At 43.4% G+C, this 25,171-nt stretch overlaps 2 protein-coding genes across 2 annotated transcripts; both read right to left on the minus strand.

Moving 5' to 3' along the window:
* Positions 1 to 11,603: 11,603 nt before the first annotated feature.
* Positions 11,604 to 12,020, minus strand: LOC137817351 (uncharacterized). The gene has a single exon (XM_068620637.1). The coding sequence runs from the start codon at positions 12,018 to 12,020 to the stop codon at positions 11,604 to 11,606; it is 417 nt and encodes a 138-aa protein (XP_068476738.1).
* A 7,488-nt stretch (positions 12,021 to 19,508) lies between these two features.
* Positions 19,509 to 24,742, minus strand: LOC137817352 (uncharacterized). The gene is made up of 3 exons (XM_068620638.1): positions 24,184 to 24,742; positions 22,727 to 23,772; positions 19,509 to 19,559 (listed from the first exon to the last, which is right to left on the minus strand). Exons 1-3 carry the CDS (start codon positions 24,740 to 24,742, stop codon positions 19,509 to 19,511), a joined length of 1,656 nt encoding a protein of 551 aa, XP_068476739.1.
* Between the last annotated feature and the right edge of the window lie 429 nt (positions 24,743 to 25,171).

The following is a 25,171-nucleotide window of genomic DNA, read 5'->3' on the forward strand; positions in this document are numbered from 1 at the left end:
GACCAAATCTTGTTGCTTGAACTCATTATGATGCAAGGATACTAAGTAAAGTGTGAAGTCCTGAGTTAGCTGATCAAGCTTTTGGAAGAAAAGTAGTGTGTCTGGAACTGAATTAAAAATTGATACCAGTCCAAGTTGTTTCAAAAGCCAAAAGAAGCATTCTTGATCACAAACAATGACTCATTGAAGGGACTTTATAACAAAAGGATAAGACCTTCCTTGTCTTTGCTTTTAAATTACTAATTCATGATTAAATTCTTCATTTACAAATGAGCAATTGCATTTGTTTTGAACCTTTCTCAGTTTATGCTTGGAATTCACATTCTGTTAACTGCTGTAGAAAAATAACCGATTGTTTCCTCGAAACAACCGTTTGTTTCTCCTCTGACAACACTATAAAGAATTGATTTAATTTCTCTATGCATTCTGTCTTTTACAGATTTCAATTATAAAGGGATCTTGAGTCAATAAAGTTATCTTGAAAGTCTGATCTGGTTCTGGAGGCAGTTGTATCATGTCATAAAAGGAATATATTCCATATCTTGGAAATTCAAGTGTCTTTATGACTAGTCAAAATCACATGTGCTGACCATGTGATTTTCTGCTCTGGGCAGGCGTATTATGTGCAAGGCTTGGACCAGTTTTTCTATCTTGAAGACTGAAACCCACTTTCACCAAAGGATCAAAGAAGGTTTCTGCTTTGCTATAAAATCTGTTGCAGCTGTTTTTCTTCACAAAAACAACCCATTGGCTCATCTCTTGCAACATCTCTTTTTCTCCTTGTGTATGTGCCTTTTCCTCATTATGCTTTCATGGATTCCACTTCTTCTACATCAAAGAAGATTAAAACTAGGGCTGTGAGGGCTGGATTTCAGGAGATAATGAATTGATTGAAAGGTATCACTTTGAAACAAGTATTGTTCCCGCCGGTTGACCTGGGTCGTCTTTATGCGTGGCTTGTCCGTCTGTGAGTACCTGGAAAGAAGTGAACAAAGGGGCGCCCTCGCGGCCGTTTGCACTCCGACGATCAAGTCAACTAGCGAGAAACATCAAAGGTGACGCACCCCCGTATCGAACACCGTGACTGGATGCTCTGAAGGTGGTCGAAAATGACTGAGTGGCTAAAACTGTGTTGCCCTAATTGTCTTGTGGGCACAGTGGGTGCGCTGCGAAACAACTAGGGTTTGTGCCCTATGTAAACTGTGAGAATTAGGTCAAAACTCGGATCCTTTTCAAATGCCTCAAGGTCTCTTTTTATACACCTTCTGCATTTAAAGCGCGTTAAAGCGCATTGAAAGCGTATAAAAATGTGCCTTGAAACATTTGATACGTAAACTAAATTAACGCGTACCTTAGCAAACTTTCCCTAAAACATTGATGAACACGTGCTTATTGCCACGTGTTCTTCTGACTTGATCGTTATTGATGGCATTTTCATGAAGGTCTTCTTGAATCATGTAAGAAAGTGGTGCGGAAGCTATGAAGGTGTGTGTGCAAGATCCTCCTAAGAGTGGTGTTGATCTTGAAGGTGCATGATAGGTATGATTATAGGGAGGTTCGGCCAGCCCAAGGAGATGTGAAGGAAGTGATGTTTAGAGCCTAGAATTCTAGGAGAAGCAAAGCTTGGCACAAAATGGCAGCATAACTTTACTCACAATAAACTTGAAAATACAAGGTGTAGGCTCCTCCTTTTATAGGCTAAGGAGCACCATAATGCAACCCTAATGCTAGCCAAATGAAATGTAAATGTGAAGCACATGGGTGCACATGGCACATGGGTGCACAAATGAGCACATGGGGAGGGGTGTGTCTAGTTTTTATGCTTACCCCCTCCATGGGCTTTCTAGACCGGCCTTGGTAAATTTAGAGGTTTTTTTAGAAACTCTAAGTTTACCTAGGTTGGTGTTTTAGGTGCCAAAATTAATTCTAAGAAAATTACAAATAAAGTTCCTATGCTAATTTTGACAAGAAATTAAAGTCTACTCTACACTAGAGTTTATGGCATTTGAACATGTAAAAGAACGTCTTCTTGGATCCTCTTGGCCATAACTCTATGGTTGGCCCAAATCTACCCTTTGGTGGGCTTGCATGTGGGCTTGTGCTTGGGCCTCTTCCATCATCCCCTCCCTCTTGAAAAGGATTTGTCCTCAAATCCATTGCTTCTTCTTCTTCATGGCTAGGGGAATGGATGTGGCTGGATGGTGTCCATCATCTCCTTCTCCTTGAGAAGATCTATCCTCAGATCTAGAGATTTGATCTCGGATAGCAGCCTCTTGCTTCTTCAACTATGCTTGCCCTCCCGGATCAAACGTCCACCTAGGGGAATTATCAAATGAGTTAGTTGAAGCAGTTATATACAAATCAATTTTATGAAGTTGCCATTTTTGTTTTTCTTTTGTTTTTGGCAACTTTGGACAATGTTTCTCTTTTGATTGTTGTATGTGTTCTCTAATCATCTTATGCATTTTGAAATGTGCATTTGTGGTTACTTTCTCTTTAGGCATAAATCCTATAGGAGATGGTAACAACTTAAAAGGAGAAAGATGATTTAGCCCACAACCTCAAAAGTAGAAATACAAGTAGTTTTGTGAACTACTTTATGGTATGTATGCTCATCTCTAGACTTGTGTTTGTCCTTTATGATTATTCTAGGCATAATAGAAAGAGCTAGATTTTCAATTGTATTTTGACCATGCATTTGAGGATGATAAGAATTTAAAGTGTGCAACTTAGTTGCAAGTTTTCCAAAGGAAATCCTCAAATCATGGTTTGCAAAATTTGAAGCTCTATTCAACACTATGCTTGAGGATAAACCATGAAGATGTATCACTTCTCTAAAGAAGAGTTTATCCATAACCATGAAAATTGAATCAAAACCTTTTGTTGTCCTAGGGAGTTTTAATATGAAATTTGTATCTTCCCAAGGATCATTTGCAAAAGGTGAAGGAGTATAGAGTTCATGAGACATTGCCTTGGGTGTAGTTTGAAAACAAGAATTGTACCTAAGGTAATGTCTTTGAACTTCTTTTCTCATGGGGGACAAAAGTTTTCCTTTTAAAAGCTCTAGAGTTTTATCAACTCTAATTTGTCCCATGAGTTCTACTTCATGAAGACTTTTTCTCTTATGTGTAAGGATAGTCTCATTGTGACAACCATTGTTTCTAAGGATTTGTACACTTTGCAATTGTTGTCTCAATAAGACATGACAAGTTTCTTTAGGCCCTACTTCAAATAAAATTTTTTGTAGATGCTTATAAAAAACTTGACATTCACTTGGTGATATCCTAGCACATATGAGAAATAATCTATTTCATTTTTATCTATGCAAGCTTCTTTTAAAGACTCTTCTTTTTCACTTAGGCTTGCAAGTGTTCCTTTACAAAAGGTAAGGCTTTGAGGTTGTTCAACAAGACACATATTTTCAAAGGTATCTTTAAATCTTTGGTCTTGTTGAATGACCTTGTGGGAAGGAACACTCTTCTCCCACGCCTTTTGTTCTTCAAGGGTCTTCTCATGCTTTTCTTTTTCTTCTTTTTCTTTAGCTTCCCTTTCGACTTCCCCTCTCTTCTTTTGTATTTTTCTTTCCTTTCTTTCTTTATGGGAAGCAAACAATTTTTCTACCCTCATTTCCCAATCTAGGCAAGCTTCTATATTTTCTTTTCCATGGAAATGGGGTTGTTCTACCCTAACCTCTCTTGGGTTTTCTTGTTCTTTTCTATCTCTTCTATGTCTTCTAGGGGGTGCTTGATAATAATCATTTACTCTAATGCTTCCCTCCCCAAAAGAATCATGATCTTTAGAGATATATGCATGAGAAGGTAATTTTTTTAGAATGTGAGACTTCTCATCCTTTGCTTTAGTCAAAACATTAAGTTTAGTCTCACTCTCCAATTGTCTATATGCAATTGATTGCACAGTTTGTGAAACTTCTTTCAAAAGAGTTTTTAAAGATTTTAATTCACTTCCAATAGACTTTGTAGAATGAGAAGAAGAAGACATGGCTAAAGCTTTGTGTATACAAGTATTTTACCTTGAGAAAACTTAGGAAAGTCAAAGAAGGTAGTTTTCCAGGTAAGGGAGGTGAGTCACAAAGGAATACTTAAATACCAAGCCTTTTCCTCAGCCAAAAACTATCCCCCAATGTCTTCACACAAAGCTTTCTCTTAGTAAACCACTTAGGACACAATTAAGTTGAGAAATCAGATTTTAATGCAAGAAAATAATGCAAGCTAATTAATTAACAAAGCTAGACGGTTTTAACAAAAGCTTAAACAAAGAAAAACCACACATACAAAGCATCACTAATTAGACAATAGAAAAGCAACTAAAAACAATTAACAATTGCTAATTAAAGAGTTCTACATTAGTCGGCCCTAGGTGAGGCTTCTTGGACACTTTGAGCCCTTGAAGACACACTCACCGTCTAAATCGTAATTAAGAGGTAATTAACACAAATTAAGTTGCTAGGAAATTAAGAAAACTCCCTTTGTTGATCCTCTTTTTGCTAAATCCACTTTCTTGTTGTCTTTGCTTGTTGGCCCTCCAAGTGTTTGTAGTGTTTTTCAAGAAAGCTTGTTTCGGCCTTGGCTTTGTTTCCCCTTAGAATGAAGGTTTTAATTCTCCAATTCCAGCACCTATCAAAAGACTAGACCTTACCCAAGTCAAGTTTCCATTCAATTAAGCACCAAAGGAGAAATAAATTCCAGCACCAAATTAGAGGTCAAGGAACAAAAGCAAGAAACAATTTAATTGAATAAAACAGTACCACCAAAAGGAGTTAGATTATGACAACTAGAAAGAGGTCCAAGAAATATTAAGCAAGCAAATAAAAGGTACCAAAATAAAGGTAGGCACACAAAAGAATCCTAAGAATGGCACTAGAATTAGATGACCAAATAAAAAAACAGCACCACTGGAAAATGTTGTGGGCCAGAAACGTGTTTTTCCCCAATTTATGCTGAGCTGTGTTTTTAAGATATGCAAGATATTCAAGATCTTAGCTAAAATCTGGCTATGGAATCACTCAAAACGCATGCACCAATTTTTTTAATAAATTTTGCAATTTTGGTGTTCAGTTACGCCAGCTGTAGCGCCTCAGATTTGCACACTGATTTTAAAAGATTTATCATTTTTTTCTGTTGATTCTTTTGGACTAATTCTTTTTTTGTCCTTTCTATAACACTTCAAACTTACATATTCGAGAGAATCAAAATTTTCCTATGAGTGAAAATATTTTTCTGGAACAAAACAGCCAGCACAGAAAATGTGAAACAGGGGATTCTGGAAACTGGAAACAAAAAACAGAAAGATACCAAAATTTAAACACAATGGAATTTGTGAAATAGAATTTGTGTAGGATCTAAACACAAATAGGAACTCAAACTAAAATTAAAAAGGCACCAAAATATCAAAGAACAGCAGATTCAAAGTAATTAAAGATACCCAAAATCAAGAAACAATCAAGCCAAATAAAAGGACTACTAAGAATTGTTGACATTGTGGATGAACATGACTTGACAAAACATATATGGATTCAGAAATTAAAGACTCAAAAGCATAATATGAACCAAAATAAAAGTGCAATAAAGACTCAAAAGCCTAAAAGAAAACAGCAACTCAAAGGTGTATGGAATCCTATCACAATTTGCGCAAGAAATTGTTCAAGATCAATTGAACAAAAGTGCTTCGGTTGGATCTTCCAAATAGCACACCAAAACAAATTAAAATGTAAAAAACAGCAAGACAATTATGGAAATAAGATGAACAACATGAAAACAAAGAAGAACTAAAAATGAAAAGACCAAAAGCAACTCATCTTGAAGAACCCAAGCTCATGATACCAAATGATGGCATTCTCATGAAAGTCTTCTTGAATCATGTAAGAAAGTGGTGCGGAAGCTATGAAGGTGTGTGTGCAAGATCCTCCTAAGACTGGTGTTGATCTTGAAGGTGCATGATAGGTATGATTATAGGGAGGTTCGGCCAGCCCAAGGAGATGTGAAGGAAGTGAAGTTTAGAGCCTAGAATTCTAGGAGAAGCAAAGCTTGGCACAAAATGGCAGCATAACTTTACTCACAATAAACTTGAAAATACAAGGTGTAGGCTCCTCCTTTTATAGGCTAAGGAGCACCATAATGCAACCCTAATGCTAGCCAAATGAAATGTAAATGTGAAGCACATGGGTGCACATGGCACATGGGTGCACAAATGAGCACATGGGGAGGGGTGTGTCTAGTTTTTATGCTTACCCCCTCCATGGGCTTTCTAGACCGGCCTTGGTAAATTTAGAGGTTTTTTTAGAAACTCTAAGTTTACCTAGGTTGGTGTTTTAGGTGCCAAAATTAATTCTAAGAAAATTACAAATAAAGTTCCTATGCTAATTTTGACAAGAAATTAAAGTCTACTCTACACTAGAGTTTATGGCATTTGAACATGTAAAAGAACGTCTTCTTGGATCCTCTTGGCCATAACTCTATGGTTGGCCCAAATCTACCCTTTGGTGGGCTTGCATGTGGGCTTGTGCTTGGGCCTCTTCCATCAGCCTTGTCCTGGTGACGCCTTGCCCGGGCGACGCCTCATCTTGGCGACGCCTCATCTTGGCGACGCCCTCTCCTGGTGACGCCTTACCCGGGCGACGCCTCATCTTGGCGACGCCTTGTCCTGGCGATGCCTTCAGTGGTCAATCTGTTGACTTCCCTTCTTTGGGGCCCTCGAGTGGTCCCACCCTATGTTGACTTTGACTTTGGTCAACACCCGGGGACGGGACGGTTCACAAGCCCCCAGTCTTGAGCTGATAACTTGTTCTTAGCGAAAAGACTAAGGCCTCGCCCTCTTGTCTACGTGGCACTCTGATGGCGTGTCATTCTCTGATCAGCTGACGTGACATTCTCCGTACTGCTGATGTGACATTCCCTCGAGTGTTCTGACGATGTGACATTCTCTGAGCGGGAAAGGTGACACTTTGGGTCATGCTCTAATCTCTTGGCACGTGGCTCAATTGCACGACCAGCGCTTGGTGCCTCTTGCGCTTCAAGTTAGCGCTTAATCCTTCGCCACGTGGCCCAATCACACAGTCTCCATCTAGCGCCTCTTGCGCTTCAGTCGTAACGTTTAAGTCTTCGAAATCCCACGCTTCGACTACTGTTCCATTCACTCTTTGCATCTCTTCTTACTGTTCATCTCCTTTGCATCTCTTGCGCTCTTCCTCCCTGCGAAAGCTCGCGTCTTTCCCACTTCCATCCACAAAGGTATCTTTTTTCTACTCCGACCTTCCTTACATTTTATTGTATTGATCTCATCACTGCCTGGGACTGTTCATTTTCTTGTATTGCTCTGTGTTCTTCTCCTTCTCTCCCCATTTTTTCGCTCTCCCCTTTTTCTGGGTTTCCCGCGTGGGTGGGGGTTTTCTTAGGGTTTTGTCCCATTTGCTTCTTCAGAACTCCTTCACTAAGCCTTTGCTTTTTCTTCCTTCTCTAGCTTCTCTACCAACCTATGGCGCGTACGAAAACAACGCCCAATGCCCCTCCCCCAAGGGTTCACTACAAGGCCCTTTATTCATGGGCTTCTAATGAGCTCTTGGACGAATGCACCACTTTAACTACTGTTGAAGACATAGAGAAACATCTGGGTGACTTGCGGTTGTACAACTTCAACGCCTTCTGCAAAACCCATGATTCTCATATCTCCATCCGTCATGGCACCCCTGGGGAGCCAGTTTGCATGGACGACAGGTCCAATGGGGGAAAACCCTTCTTTTTCCTTTACAAAGCGGTATTTAAGCGCATCGGTCTGCGCCTCCCCTTCACGACCTTCGAAAGGGAGCTGCTCACGAGGTCAATGTAGCCCCTGCCCAACTACACCCCAATGGCTGGGCCTTCGTCAGGGCTTTCCAGATCCTGTGTAGGCACCTGGGCATCCCACCGTCAGTGGACGTTTTCCTTCATTTCTTTGAAGTGAAAAAAGCAAGGGAAAAGTCTCTGGGTGAGCTTTTCCGGGGTTGCTAGCAGAATTCTCCTCACCCTTGGAAAGGTAATTTCTTCAGGGTGTGTTGCGCCAAGCACGACCCTGCAGCCCTAGATGGCTTTCCTCTGTACTGGACGAAGAAGCCCAATCCGACCAAGCCCAAATCTTTGGACGAGTTATCCTCTGCGGATAGGGAGGTGTGCGTGGCGTTAGCTGGCCTGAAAGTCGTTTTCCACACCCCGACACTTATATCTTGTGAATTTAAGGCCAACGCCCTTTCTGCATATTTTGGTAGGGAGTCTCGCCCTTTGCTTGTCTTCTTCATATCTGATTCTTAGTCGTGCTTTCTCTAATTATCGTAAGCAATGTTTATCTTCTCTAATCTCCACACGTGTTGTTGCTCTATGAATTTACCTCAGTAGGAGAGTTGACATCCAGTACTTGGTCCTGAGTTCAAATCTTAACTCTATGTTTCTATGCATCGCCATACGTATTTGACACTTCTCACCTAACTAACTTTTATTGCTTGGTTTGTCTTGGTGCAGCATCAGTGATGGATTCCGCAACACGAATTGAGTTGGCCAGGTCCTTGAAGGCTCGTCTTGGCACGACGTCCGCAAAGGCTGGCGCCTCCAGCACCTCCCCCCTCAAGTCCAATCCATCGCCACCATCACTACTACCCCATACTACCGAAACACCCAGCTCTACCCATTCCCACCAAACACCAAACACCAAACTCCCTTCTTACGTCGCAAACACCTTCCACAACCCAAACACCCAACTCTCCTCCAACACTCCAAACACCTAACTCACCCCTTCCATCGCTGCAGTCCCACTGGTTGTACCTAGCGTTCCTTCCATAGCCCCTCTTGACAAAGGCAAGAGGGTGCTTACCGTTTCCTCCGAGGATGACGACTCGGATGCGGGGCCTGCCTATAAAAGAAGAAGGACCAACCGGGTCGTCTACTCGCGCTCCTCTTCACCTCCACATGGGGGGTCTATGAGTGACAACCCCCCCAGCGCCACATCTCCCCCACGCCAAACAGTCCAAGAGGAGAGGGTGGTAGAGTCCGCGCCCTTACCAACACCAACACCGCCCCCCGCCGCCCCAGCGTCCGCTCTAGAGCTCTTGGAGATCCCTCCGCCAATCAAGCAGCTGATGAGGGGCTTCAACGATAGGTCGTCACTGGGGAGCTCCTTTAATGAAAGGAGGGAGGGCATTGCCCTATTACTTGGGTGCCTTCTTGGCCATCGCCCTTGAGTGGCGCGCTCAGGCCAAATCTAAATTCGAAGAGGCAGGCGCCATCCAAGCCCTCCAACGGGAAGTAGCTACCCTGAAGGAGGAGAAGGAGAGCCTATCCCGAGGCTGGGCGTGCCAAGAGGAGGTCTATAAAGCCTCCTTGAGGAGTGCTAGAGAGATCAATGCAGAAGCCTGCAAACGTCTACATGACGTAGGACAAGCTGGCACTGAGCTTCTTACCCAGGTGGCGTCCCTACAATCTAAAATCACTGCTCTTGAAGCGGCGATGCGAACTTCCGAGGCACAACCAAAACGACTTCCCGACCAATGTGCTGCCTGGGAGCAATCGTTGGAGAAGACTGAGGGGAAGCTAGCTGAAAAAATGGAAAAGCTCAACCTTCTCCAAACTGAGCATGGCCAGTTCCAGACCGAGTTGAACAGACTCCAGGTGGAGAAGGAGGTTCTTGAGAAGCAGCTAGCCTCCGGGGACTCCGCGATCGAGGAGCTGGAGAGGGCCAAGAAAGGGCTTATTGCGGAGAGGGAGATTCAGGACTCCACAATCAAAAAGCTGGAGCAGGCCAAAGGGAAACTTATCGACGATATGGTCGATACCTTTGCAGTGGGTTTCAAGGAGGCCCTAGCTCAGGCCACCTGTGAAAACCCGGGGATTGACACCTCCAACTGCAGCCCTTTTAACCATATTGTCAATGGGAAGGTCGTCCCCCTCGACCTTGGGGAGTGAACTTATGCATATCTTGAACCCCTTCCCTGTAACTTGGTATATATATATTTGAATTTACTTGTAACTCCGACAATTGGCTCTTGTTTAAATACTCATTCGACTTTTGCATCCTTGTTTGCTTTAACTTCTCTTGTATCTTTTAGCTTCTCTTACTCTTTATCTGTCCCTGTTTTCTTTATCATGTCAAAGGCGTAATTGGTACCTACTTCCGATGCGTGATTCACCACTTTGCTTCTAACCCTTTAGGTAGCACGTAACTTCCTCTTTTACTCTCCCTTTCTACGTCGTGACACGTACCTTTCCCTTGATCTCTCCATTAAGAAACTTATTCCTCCCCATGAAGGCGTCGCCTCTTTCGTCATTGCCCAAAGGTAAAGGAGGATTTAACTTCGCATATTTCTCCTATCTTCGGTAACTCGTGCTTCCATCCTTCATCTCCTCCTTGCTCTTCACTTACTTGTTCTTGAGCCCCCAAGCGCTTACTACCAAAGGCATCACTGGCTTTACCATCATTTAGGATGAAAGGGGTCTCATCTTTCCTTTTTGGCCTCGACATCGCTTAAGGGCGAGGAGGGCTTATCTGTTCTCCTGTGGCCTCGACATCGCTCGAGGGCGAGGAGGACTTATCTCAACTATACTGGGTGCCCATGCTCGAGGAGGGACCTGCTCTGGGTGTCCTCAGCGTATCTAGACACTTGGGACAAAAGTCGCGCTCTGGTGCCCACACCCATGGAGAGGCCTATACGATAGCACCGTATCATCCATGGAGTGTCTAAAATACCAGGGCAACTGAGCCCTTATCTCTTTGCGTTTGGTGTCCACACCTGAGGAGAGGCCTACTACAGCAGCGCCGTATCGTTCTAAAACACCGAACACCGGGGCTAGCTATTCATACCTGAGGAGGGGGCGTCCCGAAGGAATCCCCTAACCCTTGCTCAAGGGCTAGACGCCCGAATTTTTAACTTACACTGACATCTGGTACCGGGGCTAGCTATTCATACTTGAGGAGGGGGCGTCCCGAAGGAATCCCTTAACCCCTGCTCAAGGACTAGGCACCCGGATTTTTAACTTACACTGACATCTGGTACCAGGGCTAGTTATTCATACTTGAGGAGGGGGCGTCTCGAAGGAATCCCTTAACCCCTGCTCAAGGACTAGGCACCCGGATTTTTAACTTACACTAACATCTGGTACCAGGGCTAGCTATTCATACTTGAGGAAGGGTAGTCCCGAAGGAATCCCTTAACCCCTGCTCAAGGACTAGGCGCCCGGATTTTTAACTTACACTCAACATACCTGTTATTTTGCTTTGCATCTGACCTCCGCTTCTTTATCTGGCGACGCCTATTTCTGGCGACGCCTTGTTCCGGTGACGCCTTATCTTGGCGACGCTATCTGGGCGACGCCTTATCTTGGCGGCGCTTCATCTTTGACGGCGCCTTGCCTTGGCGACGCCTTATCTTGGCGACGCCTCATCTTGGGGATGCCTTATCATTGGGGACACCTTATCTTTGTCTTTGTTTCTTTGATCTTTGATCTTTGATCTTACATGAAAGGGAAAAACTAAGGCAGGAATATCTTAAACTTTTCTTTTCTTTATTTGGGTGACCTCGTTAAAAAACCCCCGGGAGGGAAAAAGAGTGTCCCCTTTACAAAATTTCAACTGAAATAAAACTTTAAATTCGCCGCTTTCCAACTACGTGGGATGGGGCCCCCTTCTAGAGTCTCTAACTTATACGAAGCATTCCCTTTGGCTTCGGTTACCCTGAACGGTCCAGTCCACTTGGGAGACAACTTGTTTTGTAACTCGTAAGGGTGAGCCTTCCTCATGACCAGGTCACCAACTTGGAATTCTCGCAGCTTCACCTTAGAGCTGTACTGACGCTCCACTCTTCTTTTCACAGCCTCAGCCTTGATTTTCGCCTCTTCTCTGGCTTCGTCTATCAGATCTAGGTTCACCTTCCTTTCTTCATTGGACTCTTCTGCCACGAATCCTAGGAAACGAGGCGAGCTCTCGTGGATCTCCACTGGGATCATGGCATCCGACCCATACACTACGCTGAACGGCGTCTCCATGGTGGAAGATTGAGGCGTGGTGTGGTAAGCCCATACGATCCTTGGTACTTCTTCTGCCCACGCCCCTTTAGCCTTCTCTAATCTGTGTTTCAAACCCCTCAACAAAACTCTGTTTGCTGACTCGACCTGCCCATTTGTCTGGGGGTGTTCAACTGATGCAAACACCTGCTTGATTTCTACTTCTGTACATAGCTTCCCCAACTATTGGCTCGCGAACTGGGTGCCATTGTCTGAAATGAGACGCCTCGGCACCCCAAAACGACACACAATGTTCTTCCAAATAAAGTGTTGTACCTTGTGTGCAGTGATCTGTGCCATTGGTTCTGCCTCTATTCACTTGGTTAAGTATTCGATGGCAACAATCAAGTACTTCATCTGCCTTATCACCAATGGGAACGGGCCTAAGATATCAATTCCCCAAGTATGGAAAGGCCATGGGCTGTATATGGATCTCAGTTCCTCTGGCGGCGCCTTGTGCCAATCAGCGTGCATCTGACACTGCTTGCAACGCTGGGTGTATCGCACGCAGTCCTCTCTTACTATTGGCCAGAAAAACCCTGCACGTATTACTTTGGATGCCAAGGATCTTCCTCCCACGTGGCTCCCACAAATACCTTCGTGGAGTTCAGCCATTATCCTGGTGCACTCGTTGCCACTTACGCACGTCAAGATAGGGTGCGCAAACCCGTGTCTGAATAATATCCCATCTACTAAGGTGTACCTTGCGGCGTTCCTCTTAATCTTCTTGCCTTCTTCTAGTTCCGCTGGGAGGATTTCGTCCGCTAGGTATCGCCTGTAAGGGGTCATCCATGTGTCGCCTTCCTCCAAAGCACATACCTGTACACCCTTTTCTTCTTCTGGCGAGGTCACGTAAGTACTGATGCAGGGTGCCCTCGCCGTATCTTGACTCAAAGAGCGATGGTTCCTTGGCTTTCCCCTTGCTGCACTAACGTGAAGAACATCCACCCTGTTGTCCGCAATAAACTTTCACGGCATTTTGAGGGTCTCTTGGATTACAGTCCTCTGCCTTCCCCCCTTGCCTGAGCTGACCAGCTTGGCAAGCAGGTCAGCTCTGGCATTCTGCTCCCTAGGGACATGCACCAGCTCAAACACAGCAAAGGCTCTCTTCAACACCTCGACGTACCTCAAGTATGCGGCCATCTGTGGATCCTTTGCCTGATACTCCCCCGTCACTTGCCCTGTGACCAATTGTGAGTCACTCTTTTCCAGGAGGCTCTGAGCACCCATTTCTTTAGCCAACAGCATCCCAGCAATCAACGCCTCATACTCCGTCTAGTTGTTGCTCGCTTTGAAGGCGAAGCGTAAAGCTTGCTCGATCAACACTCCATTAGGCCCCTCCAAGATTATTCCAGCGCCACTCCCTTGCTGGTTGGAAGATTCATCCACTGAGAGCATCCACTGTGACCCTAACTCCACTTTTTGAGGGTCTCCTCCTGGTGAGAGCTCTGCCACGAAGTCAGCATAGACTTGCCCTTTGATGGACCCCCTGGGTTCATACTGGATATCAAACTCCGACAGCTCTACCGCCCAGAGAACCATCCTCCCTGCTACATCTGGCTTTTGAAGTACTTTCTGGATGGGGAGGTTTGTCATCACCACCACTGTGAAGCTGTGGAAATAGTGGCGAAGCCTTCGTGCTGAGAATACTACTGCTAGCGCCGCCTTCTCTAGTGACTGGTACCTCAATTCTGGGCCTTGCAAGGCCTTACTTACGAAGTAAATGGGCTTCTGCACTTGGTCTTGCTCCTGGACCAGCACGGAACTAATGGCCCACTATGTTACCGCAAAGTATAATCAGAGGGGGACGCCTACCCGTGGCTTGCAAAGCACCGGTGGCGTCACCAAGTATTCCTTCAACTTGAGGAACGTTGCTTCACACTCATCCGTCCATGCAAAACGGCTATTCCTCTTGAGGCATTAGAAATAAGGGTGGTCTTTCTCCCCTCCAGCAGACACAAACCTAGACAAAGCTGCCATCCTCCTAGTCAATTGTTGAACTTCTTTAACTGAGGTTGGGCTCCTCATGGCTATAATAGCTGCACACTTATCAGGGTTCGCCTCTATTCCCCTTTCAGTGAGCATAAATCCCAAGAACTTCCCTGCTTCGACGCCAAAAACGCATTTTTCTGGGTTTAACTTGAGGCGATACTTTGATATGGTAGCAAACAGCTCTTCCAGATTAGCTGTGTGTTGCCCTCTCTCGTGTGAAGTCACCACCATGTCATCTACGTAGGCCTGCACGTTCCTTCCCAGCATGGGAGCAAGGACCTTGTCCATCAGCCTCTGGTAGGTGGCGCCTGCATTTTTCAACCCAAACGGCATCACCTTGTAACAGTAGCTGCTCGTCTCTGTCATGAACGTCGTTTTGCTCTCATCCCTTGGATGCATCTTGATCTGATTGTAACCTGAGAATGCATCCAAGAAACTCAGCATCTTGCAGCCTGAGGCGCTATCCACTAATGCGTCGATGTTGGGCAGTGGGTATGAATCTTTGGGGCATGCCTTGTTCAGATCTGTGAAGTCAACGCACATCCTCCATTTCCCATTCGCCTTTTTCACTAGAACTACGTTGGCTAGCCACTCAGGGTATTATCTCCCTGATGTGCCCAGCGCTTAGCAGCTTCCGCGTCTCTTCCTTCACGATGAGGCTTCTCTCCTCGTTGAACTTCCTCCTTCTCTGTCGCACAGGGCGAACCTTGGCATCCATGCTAAGATGGTGGCACAAAAAATCTGGGTCGATGCTTAGCATGTCCACCGCAGTCCACGCGAATGCATCTAGGTGTCGCGAGATCACCGAAACTACCTCTTCTCGTTCTTCCTGGCTCAAGAAGCGTCCTAATTTGAACACCTTACCCCCTATATGTCTTTCTACCACGTTGTCTGCTGGTTGGGGTTGCTCACTCTGCACGTTCTCTGAGCGAGACTTATTCGTGGAGTCTTCTTCCATAGGCGTCGCCCTATCGGATGCATCGGGCATCGCCTCCTCTCACTCTTCTTCCGTGGGTGAGGCCTCTCCGCATACTTCTTCCATTGGCGAAGCGTCACAGTACCTTCCTTCCGCGTGTGCATCTTCTAGAGGTGTTGATGTGATTCCAATAGCAAAGAAGAGAATGATTCTTGACATTCTTAGGAATTAACTTGAGTTAGACAATAGTTAGGCACTTTTTCTTAGAATTGGATCAATGTTCTAAGTCAAGAACTCACCAAAACTAGCACCAAATCCAAACTCATATGGAAGTTCCACATATTGTCAAATTGAACCACCAAAAGGAGATAAAAAACAAAAGCACCGAATAGAATTGAATAAGAACAACTATGAACCGAACAAACTGGATTAAAAGGCAAGGAAACTGAATAGGAGTCCTGGAAATTAAAAGGCACCGAATCAAAACAAAGAAGAAGAAGAACAGCTGCTGGAAAAAGCAAATAACCGAACCAAAACTCAAGAACACAAGCTTAAAACATGAATAACAAAAGAGAAGGAAGGAAGGAGAGGAGAAAGCTCATGAAGATGGATGTATGGTTGGATGATCACGCCACTAGAAGGATGGATGCTCCTAGATGAGTGTGCAAGCCGCCACTTGAGGTAACCATGGAACCATCAAGATAAGACTAGAGAAGAAGGCTCAAAGCTCTCCAATGCTCTCTCAAAATTTGAGTATAGTTTCTCTAATTAAAATTCAAATCTGAAATGTACAAGGGCAGCACCTATATTTATAGCCTAAAGGTGCTGAAAATTAAACTAAGAGAATTCAAAATTCCCTCCTAAAAGAAGCTACAACCGGCGCCTAAAACAAGACATGAGGAAGGTGTGATCCGTTCTCTCACTTTGACACCTCCTTATTTACTCCTACACCTATCTACTAACACTCCCCCCCTCCTAAAGCTCCTAATTAAAGACTAAAAGATGCTATAACAATAGAGGTTTCTAATGTTTCCCTCTAAGCACCTTCAACCAAAGAAATTACAAAAAGAGAAAATAATTGTCCCCTAGCTCCTAAAGCTTTGAACATGCTTCTTGTAAGCCTTTGAGGTGGGCTTTGACCTCCATGGGCGTCCTCCATTTGCGCCTCTACCTCTTCTTGATCTTGTTGATTGGCCTCCATGTCCACACCCCGAGTTGGAGAGAATTCGACCACGAATTCTGGAGACCTACAGAAAAAGGAGTTAGATCGCTGACATTAAAAGTATGACTACCTAAGAATGTATCAGGCATATCTAACTCATAAGCATTGTTATTAATCCTCTTGAGGATTTGGAAAGGTCCATCCCCTCGAGGAATTAGTTTGGACTTCCTTTGAGTAGGAAAACGATCATTCCTCAAGTGAAGCCAAACCCAATCACCCTCATCAAACAACAATGCTTTTCTCCTTTTATTGGCAAGTTCAGCATACTTGCCAACCTTCTTCTCAATTCTTCTTGATGTCTTTATGCAAAGTTTTCACAAAAGAAGCCTTTTCATCCCCATCTTTGCACAAGACATCTCCAAGAAGGGGAATAGGAAGAAGATCAAGAGGTGTTAGGGGGTTAAACCCATAGAAAACCTCAAAAGGAGAATGTGAGGTGGTAGAATTTACTACACGATTATATGCAAACTCAACATGGGGTAGTAAATTCTCCTACACTCTAGGATTCCCCGAAATAAAACATCTCAATAGTTATCCAAAAGTTTGATTCACCACCTCGGTTTGACCATCAGTTTGTGGGTGGCAAGTGGTAGAAAATAAAAGCTTAGTCCCAAGCTTGCCCCACAAGGTCTTCCAAAAGTGACTCAAGAACTTGGGATCTCTATCGGACACTATAGATCTAGGAATCCCATGCAAGCGAACCACTTCTTGGAAGAAGAGGTTTGCAATGTGGCATGCATCATCCACTTTGTGGCAAGGAATAAAGTGAGCCATCTTTGAAAAACGATCCACTACCACAAAAATGGAGTCCTTTCCCTTTGATGTCTTGGGTAAGCCTAAGATGAAATCCATAGATATATCTACCCAAGGCATTGAAGGGATAGGAAGAGGAGTATATAGACCATGGGGATGCATCTTAGACTTAGCTTTGCAGCAAGCTATGCATTTATCACACAAACTATGAACATGTTTATGCATATGAGGCCAAAATAAATGTTCAAGCAACACATCCAAAGTTTTAGCAACCCCAAAATGTCCCATTAAACCCCCCTCATGAGCTTCTCTAACAAGAGATAATCTAATAGAGCATTGAGGAACACAAAGACGTTTTCCTTTAAAAAGAAAGCCATCTTGTATAAAAAAGTCTTTGTGTCCTCCCTTAATACACTCTTGATAAATGAGAGAAAAATCAAGGTCATCATGATAAAGTTCCTTAATGTGATCAAAACCAAGATATTGAGAGCTTAAAAGATTTAGCAAAGTGTATCTTCTAGAAAGAGCATCCGCCACAATGTTTACTTTGCCTTGCTTGTGTTTGATCACATAAGGAAATTGCTCAATGAATTCCACCCACTTAGCATGCCTCTTGTTAAGCTTGTTTTGGCTTTTCAAATATTTAAGAGATTCATGATCACTATGTATCACAAACTCTTTGGGAAAAAGATAGTGTTGCCAAGTAAACAAAGCCCTAACAAGTGCATATAATTCTTTATCATAGGTGGAATAATTGAGATGACTTCCCTTCAATTTCTCACTAAAATAGGCTATGGGGTGGCCCTCTTGAAGGAGAACAGCCCCAATACCTATGCTTGAAGCATCACACTCAATCTCAAATGTCTTAGTGAAATTAGGAAGGGCCAAGATGGGAGCATTAGTCAATTTTTCTTTCAAAGTTTCAAAAGTTTTTTGTTGTGCTTCTCCCCATTGAAAGACCACATCCTTTTTCACTATGTCATTGAGTGGTGCGGCAATGGTACCAAAGTTTGGGACAAATCTTCTATAGAAAGAAGCAAGTCCATGAAAACTTCGGACCTCATTCAAAGATTTCGGTGTAGGCCAATTTTGAATGGCCATCACCTTAGTTTTGTCCACATGGACCCCTTTGCAACTCACAACAAACCCTAGGAATTCTATATGATCAAGAGCAAACATACATTTAGCAAGATTAGCATACAAATGTTCCTTCCTAAGGGTTTCTAAAACTTGCCTAACATGCAACCTATGGTCATCCAAAGATAAGCTATAAATGAGAATGTCATCAAAGTAAACAACAACAAACTTACCAATGAATGGTCTAAGAACATGATGCATGAGGCGCATGAAGGTACTTGGTGCATTAGTTAGACCAAAGGGCATAACTAACCACTCATATAAACCAAAGTTGGTCTTAAAAGCCGTCTTCCATTCATCACCCGGTTTGATACGGATTTGATTGTAGCCGCTTTTAAGATCAATCTTTGAAAAGATTTTTGAACCATGTAATTCATCCAACAAATCATCTAGTCTAGGTATGGGATGCTATACTTAATTGTTATGTTATTGATGGCCCTACAATCCGAACACATTCGCCATGTGCCATCCTTTTTTGGCACTAAGATGATAGGCATAGCACAAGGACTCATGCTATCTTGCACCCACCCTTTATCAATCAAAGCCTCAACTTGTTGGCGAATTTCCTTGGTTTCACTTGGATTAGTCCTATATGCTGGACGGTTTGGTAAAGAAGAGCCCGGTATCAAATCAATTTGGTGTTCAATCTCTCTCAAAGGTGGAAGTCCATTTGGAGGATCTTGAAACACATCTTGAAACTCTTCTACCAAATTTTCCAAGCAATGAGGACTATCAACAAGTGATTCTACTCTAAGAGTTCTAGGGATGGCTAAGAAAAGAGGATGATGAGCCACTATTTCCCTTTCAATGTCACGCCTAGACACAAGGAGTGTAGGGTTAGAACTCTTATCTTTTTTATCTTTTTTATCTTTTTCACTCTCCCTCTTTTTCTTCATGATAACTTGGTCCTCATGGACTTCTCTTGGAGAGAGAGATTTTAAAGTAACCTTGTGACCATGGAATTCAAAAGAAAGTTTGTTGGTAAAGCCATCATGTAAAACTTTTCTATCAAATTGCCAAGGCCTTCCCAAAAGAACATGAGTGGCTTCCATGGGCACAACATCACATAATACCTCATCTTTGTATTTTCCAATCGAGAAATGGATGAGGACTTGTTTATTGACAACTATTTCTCCTACTTCACTAAGCCATTGTAATTTGTAGGGCTTTGTATGAGAGATAGTAGGCAATCCAAGCTTATCTACTACTCTTGTACTAGCCACATTTGCACAACTACCCCCATCCACTATCAAAGAGCAAATGTTGTTTTGAATAAGACATCTTGTATGGAAAATATTTTCCCTTTGACTTTCATCAAAAGGTTGTGAAACTTGTCCAAGAAGTCTTCTCACAACTAACAAATCCCCTTCAAGTGGACATTCACTCTCTTCCTCACTAGATGCACTAGAATGCAATGAATGCTTAGGAGAATCTGAATCATGCTCACTCACTACAATGCCTTCATGCATGTACATACTTCGTTTGGAACGGCAATTAGCAGCTATATGACCATAACCCATGCATTTAAAACATTTAGTATTAGACATTCTAGTGGGTGATTTAGGCCTAGAGGTAGATGGCTTAGTTTCCTTGGGTTTGAAAGAAGACTCTTTGGAAGGAAATTTAGAAAAAGAATTTTTGTTTCTCCAAGACTTGTTGTAGTAACCATCATTGGGAGCATTTTTGAAAGAATTTTTCTTAGCAAGTTGGGCTTCCACCTTCATTGCAAGATGAACTAAAGAACCCAATGATGAATACTCTTGTAACTCAACAATGTCTTGAATATCCTTCCTAAGTCCACTCACAAACCTAGCAATCATAGCTTCCTCACTTTCTTCTAATTCAATTTTAAGCACAAGCGTCTCTAGCTCCTTATAATATTCATCCACATTTAGCGTGCCTTGTTGAAACCGTTGGAGTCTCAACATGAGGTCTTTCCTAAAATGTGGGGGTACAAATCTAGCGCGCATGTGATCCTTTAAAGAGTTCCAAGAGTCCACGGGAGGACCCTTGTGATAGATAATGTCCTTTACAACACCATGCCACCATTTCATGGCATAATCACTAAACTCTAAGGTGGCTAGCTTAAGCTTATGCTCATCTTGGATCTCAAAAATTTGTTCACACTTAGCCTCCCAATCTAAATATACATTAGGATCACTAGAGCCATTAAAACAAGGAAGCTTGACCGAAGGAAGCCTAGACTTTGCATCTTGATAGAAGCCATTGCCGTAGTGATGTCTTTCCCCTTCATGATGAGGTCTTTGTCCATGAAATTATGGTGGATTCCTCCTTCTCCTATGCTCTTCTTCACGACCAAAATCATTTGAAGAGGCTCTTGAAGATGGTCTATGAGAATGATGCCCATCATGGATAGAAGGAGATGGCCTAGCTTGTTGGACCTCCATCTTTTGCATTTTCTTTTCCAAGCGTCTAATAGTTCTTTGTGCTTCATGTAATTCACCAAGGATTGAAGCTTTGGAAGGAGAATTCTGCTTGTAGGATGCATCACTTGAAAATCCAGCCATTTGTAATTCAAAAACAGCAAACACACAAAAACAGTAAACAAGTCAAGAAACAAAAAATTAGCAAAAACAGTGAGTGTTTCCAGCAAAATGCCGAAGTGAATTTAGGCAGAAAAATAGGTCACTCTCAAAGAAATAATGTCCTTGCACCAATCTGATCTTGAGGTCTTGGAAACCTCAAATGAAATATGTCAAAGCAAGCACACCAATCTCAAAGCCAACCACCACAAAACCAAAGAAGCAATAAAGACAAACAAGAAAAAGTATAAGCAAAGAAAGGCTGGAACAAAAGGAAAACTAGATGTTTGACAAACTCAAAGATTAATGAACAAAAGACAAGCAAGAAAATTAAAGAACTCAATGAGAAAGTAGGCACACAAAAGAATACTTAAGGAAAAGCACTAGAGTAGATGAAGAAAACAAAAATTTAGCTACTGGAAAAAAAAAATTATGCAAACTGTGCTCGATGTTCACTGATTTAACTGGAATGATATAGAGCGAACTGGATTATGAAATTTAAACCACAGAAACTTCAAGATGTTAACTCAATAATGGCACTGGAATCACTTAAAAACAGTAAGCCAATTAATTGAGATAAATATTTCAAAATCGCTGCCAGATTATCGTATTCTTTTCGGCAGAATTGTAAACTTTTTTATTTTATTTATCATTTTTTGTGTACTTTGAATTTTTGAGTACTTCTTTTTTCTATGCTTTTATAACACTTTGAATAACACAAATCCAAAATTTCAGAATTTTCCAGTGAGTAAATCAATTGCAATAAGGAAAAACAGTAAGCACGTTTTCAGAAACAGAGGAATCCTAATAGGAATGAAAAATAGAATTATGAACTAGCAAAGACATAATGGAAAATGATGTATAGGAACTTGTATAGGTCTAGAATACAAGCATGAACTCAATTCTAAAACAGAAAATGCACAAAGGATCAATATCAATTTCAGAAAATTATATGACACTAAAGCAAGAAACAACAAAGCAATAAAAGTACTACAAGAAGTGATGACAATTATGGAAAAACAAGACTAAGACAAAACTTGTATGGATTCAAAAAGGAAAATACTCAAACATATGATAGGAAAAAGAATTAAAACAGCAAGCAAACTCAAATAAGCCTAAAACAGAAACTTAAATTGCAAGAAATTAAAAGAGCTCTTGAAATAAAGTGCTACACAACTCAACAATTAAACAAGAACACACCTACCACATGATGTGATTCCAATAGCAAAAAAGAGAATGATTCTTGACATTCTTAGGAATCAACTTGAGTTAGACAATACTTAGGCACTTTTTCTTAGAATTGGATCAATGTTCTAAGTCAAGAACTCACCAAAACTAGCACCAAATCCAAACTCATATGGAAGTTCCACATATTGTCAAATTGAACCACCAAAAAGAGATAAAAAACAAAAGCACCGAATAGAATTGAATAAGAACAAGTATGAACCGAACAAACTGGATTAAAGGGCAAGGAAACTGAATAGGAGTCCTGGAAATTAAAAGGCACCGAATCAAAACAAAGAAGAAGAAGAACAGCTGCTGGAAAAAACAAATAACCGAACCAAAACTCAAGAACACAAGCTTAAAACATGAATAACAAAAGAGAAGGAAGGAAGGAGAGGAGAAAGCTCATGAAGATGGATGTATGGTTGGATGATCACGCCACTAAAAGGATGGATGCTCCTAGATGAGTGTGCAAGCCGCCACTTGAGGTAACCATGGAACCATCAAGATAAGACTAGAGAAGAAGGCTCAAAGCTCTCCAATGCTCTCTCAAAATTTGAGTATAGTTTCTCTAATTAAAATTCAAATCTGAAACAAGAAGCTACAACCGGCGCCTAAAACAAGACATGAGGAAGGTGTGATCCCTTCTCTCACTTTGGCACCTCCTTATTTACTCCTACACCTATCTACTAACACACCCCCCTCCTAAAGCTCCTAACTAAAGACTAAAAGATGCTATAACAATAGAGGTTTCTAATGTTTCCCTCTAAGCACCTTCAACCAAAGAAATTACAAAAAGAGAAAATAATTGTCCCCTAGCTCCTAAAGCTTTGAACATGCTTCTTGTAAGCCTTTGAGGTGGGCTTTGACCTCCATGGGCGTCCTCCATTTGCGCCTCTACCTCTTCTTGATCTTGTTGATTGGCCTCCATGTCCACTTGAGCTTGATCTCCATCAGGTTTCCCCCCTGCAGGTATGGCCTCGACAGGTGCAGACTCTGCGGGCGTCGTCTCTTCCAATGGTTCTAATTCCATTGGCGAATCTGAAACGGGTGGTCGTTCAATCACCATGACCACGCCTCTCTTCGTCTTTAGGCTATTTTCATAGAACTTTCGGGCCTCTTCCTGATCTGACTTGATTACGATTACTTTACCACTAAGGTCTGGTAGCTTCATCTTCATGTGGCGCGTGGAGGACACTGCCCTTAATCTATTCAAAGCAGGTCTGCCTAACAAAATCTTGTAGGCTGAGTTGGCGTTAACCACCAAGTACCGGATTCTCTCGGTGCGCGACGTCGTTCCATCAGTGAACGTCGTCTTCAGCTCCAGGTAGCCACGTACCTCCACTGGGTTATCTGCGAACCCATACAAGCATCCAGTATAGGGTCTCAGCAGGTCGGGGGACAACTGTAGCTTGTTGAAAGTCGACCAAAACATGACGTTTGCAGAACTGCCTTGGTCGACGAGAACCCTATGTACCTTTCTTCCCGCTGTGACTATTGAAATGACCACGGGGTCATTATCGTGTGGGACGACATCCCGTAGGTCAGCCCTTGTGAAAACGAGGTCTGACTCCCACGGGTCGTCTGGAAATTCCTCAGCAACTGAACTTACTGACCTCACATATTTCTTACGTTGAGAGGTAGTGGGTCCCCCTCTGGAAAAGCCGCCAGAAATGGTGTGTACTTCTTCGTGAGTCGGCATTTCGTGCGCTTGACCTTCCTCTGGTGTCGCCGTGGCCGTTGTTGTAGTAGACCCAGCGAGATAATCTTTTAGGAAACCATTCTTCACAAGCTCATCCAACTGATTGCCCAGGGCTAAGCAGTTGTTAATATGGTGCCCAAACGCCTCGTGAAACTCGCACCACAACTCCTTGTGGGGCCCCAACACCTTGTCAGACTTCACCGGTGGCCTCAACCTGTCAGCTATGTTGGGCACAACGATGAGGTCTTTAAGTTCCACCACAAAATTGTGCCTTAGAGGTCTATTTCCCTCTCTCCTTCCTTCTGCTCGACCCCTAGGCTGGGTCCTCCTTGCCTCGAAGGTGCGCTTCCTGTCATGGTTCTTCCTTTCTGTGGCTGCTTCGTGGACCCTAGCAGGTTATGTGCGCATTTGCGCTCTTGGGCATGTGGGTGCAGCAGTCATGCACTTCTCGTATGCCTCACCCTCAGAGGCGATGTGTTCTACCGCCCGACGCCTTACTTCAGCAAAAGTCTTGGGGTGGCTGCGATTGAGTGACTTGTTGAAAGACCCAAGACACACCCCTTTCCTGAATGCGTACACGATCATGGGTTCGTTTGTGGTACCCACCTTCACCACCTACGCCCCGAAGCGACTTATGTACTCTTTCAGGGTCTCACCTTGATACTGCTTCACGTCGAATAGGTCGTATGAAACTGGGGGCGGGGCCCTGTTGGCCAGATACTGCTCTCTGAATAGCCGCGAGAGCTGTGTGAAAGACGTGATGTGGCCCTCTGGGAGACTGATGAACCAATCCATGGCCATCCCAGTCAAAGTGCTCATGAAGAGCTTGCACCTTACGGCATCAAAACCACCTACCAGCATCATCTGCATGTGGAACGCAGTGAGGTGCGCCTCATGGTCCTCCATCCCTGTGAAGGTTACTTTGGGCCCCGTGAACATGTTGGGGATTGCTGTCTCTAGGATCACCTGTGAGAATGGCGTTGAGAATTCTCTTGGTGGGGTGGCAGTCTCAGGCTCGTCTACGTCGCGCCATCCGCGGCGTAGCTCCTCGTTGGTGCGGTGGAGCTCATCGTTTCTCACCTGAGATGCTGTGAGATCCGCCTGCATGCGCTCTTGCTCCGCTTTTGATGCTGCCATTGCTTCTTGCAACCCTTGCATCATGCCCATGAGTTGTTGCATGGTCATCTCTTCACTCCTAGCGCGTGCGGGTCTCATGTTCGTGGTTTCTGGAAGCCTTCTTGACTATCTGTGATTTGAGAACTGGAATTGGGTTGGAAACTGCAACTGGAACTGGAAAACTGTGTGATGGGACTGACGTTTTATATCGGCCCCACAGTGGGCACGAAATGTTCCCGCCGGTTGACTTGGGTCGTCTTTATGCGTGGCTTGTCCTCACGAGCTAGGGCACTTTCGTTCTGCTCCGTCTGTGAGTACCTGAAAAGAAGTGAACAAAGGGGCGCCCTCGCGACTGTTTGCACTCCGACGATCAAGTCAGCTAGCGAGAAAGATCAAAGGTGACGCACCCCCGTATCGAACACCGTGACCGGATGCTCTAAAGGTGGTCGAAAACGACTAAGTGGCTAAAATTGTGTTGCCCTAATTGTCTTGTGCGCACAGTGGGTGCGCAGCGAAACAACTAGGGTT

Source organism: Phaseolus vulgaris, unplaced genomic scaffold (assembly GCF_000499845.2).
Source record: "Phaseolus vulgaris cultivar G19833 unplaced genomic scaffold, P. vulgaris v2.0 scaffold_33, whole genome shotgun sequence".
NCBI classification, from domain to species: domain Eukaryota; kingdom Viridiplantae; phylum Streptophyta; class Magnoliopsida; order Fabales; family Fabaceae; genus Phaseolus; species Phaseolus vulgaris.

Bases quoted from the DNA above. Each gene is read 5' to 3' on its own strand.
- LOC137817352 (XM_068620638.1), bottom strand. From the start codon at position 24,742: ATGAGACCCGCACGCGCTAGGAGTGAAGAGATGACCATGCAACAACTC. The intron at 23,773-24,183 runs GTGAGACCCTGA...TGGAACTTAAAG, and splicing joins CGACGTGAAGCAGTATCAAG to ACCTCATCGTTGTGCCCAAC. The intron at 19,560-22,726 runs GTAGAGGCGCAA...ATGGTCATATAG, and splicing joins ATCAACAAGATCAAGAAGAG to CTGCTAATTGCCGTTCCAAA.
- LOC137817351 (XM_068620637.1), bottom strand. From the start codon at position 12,020: ATGGAGACGCCGTTCAGCGTAGTGTATGGGTCGGATGCCATGATCCCA.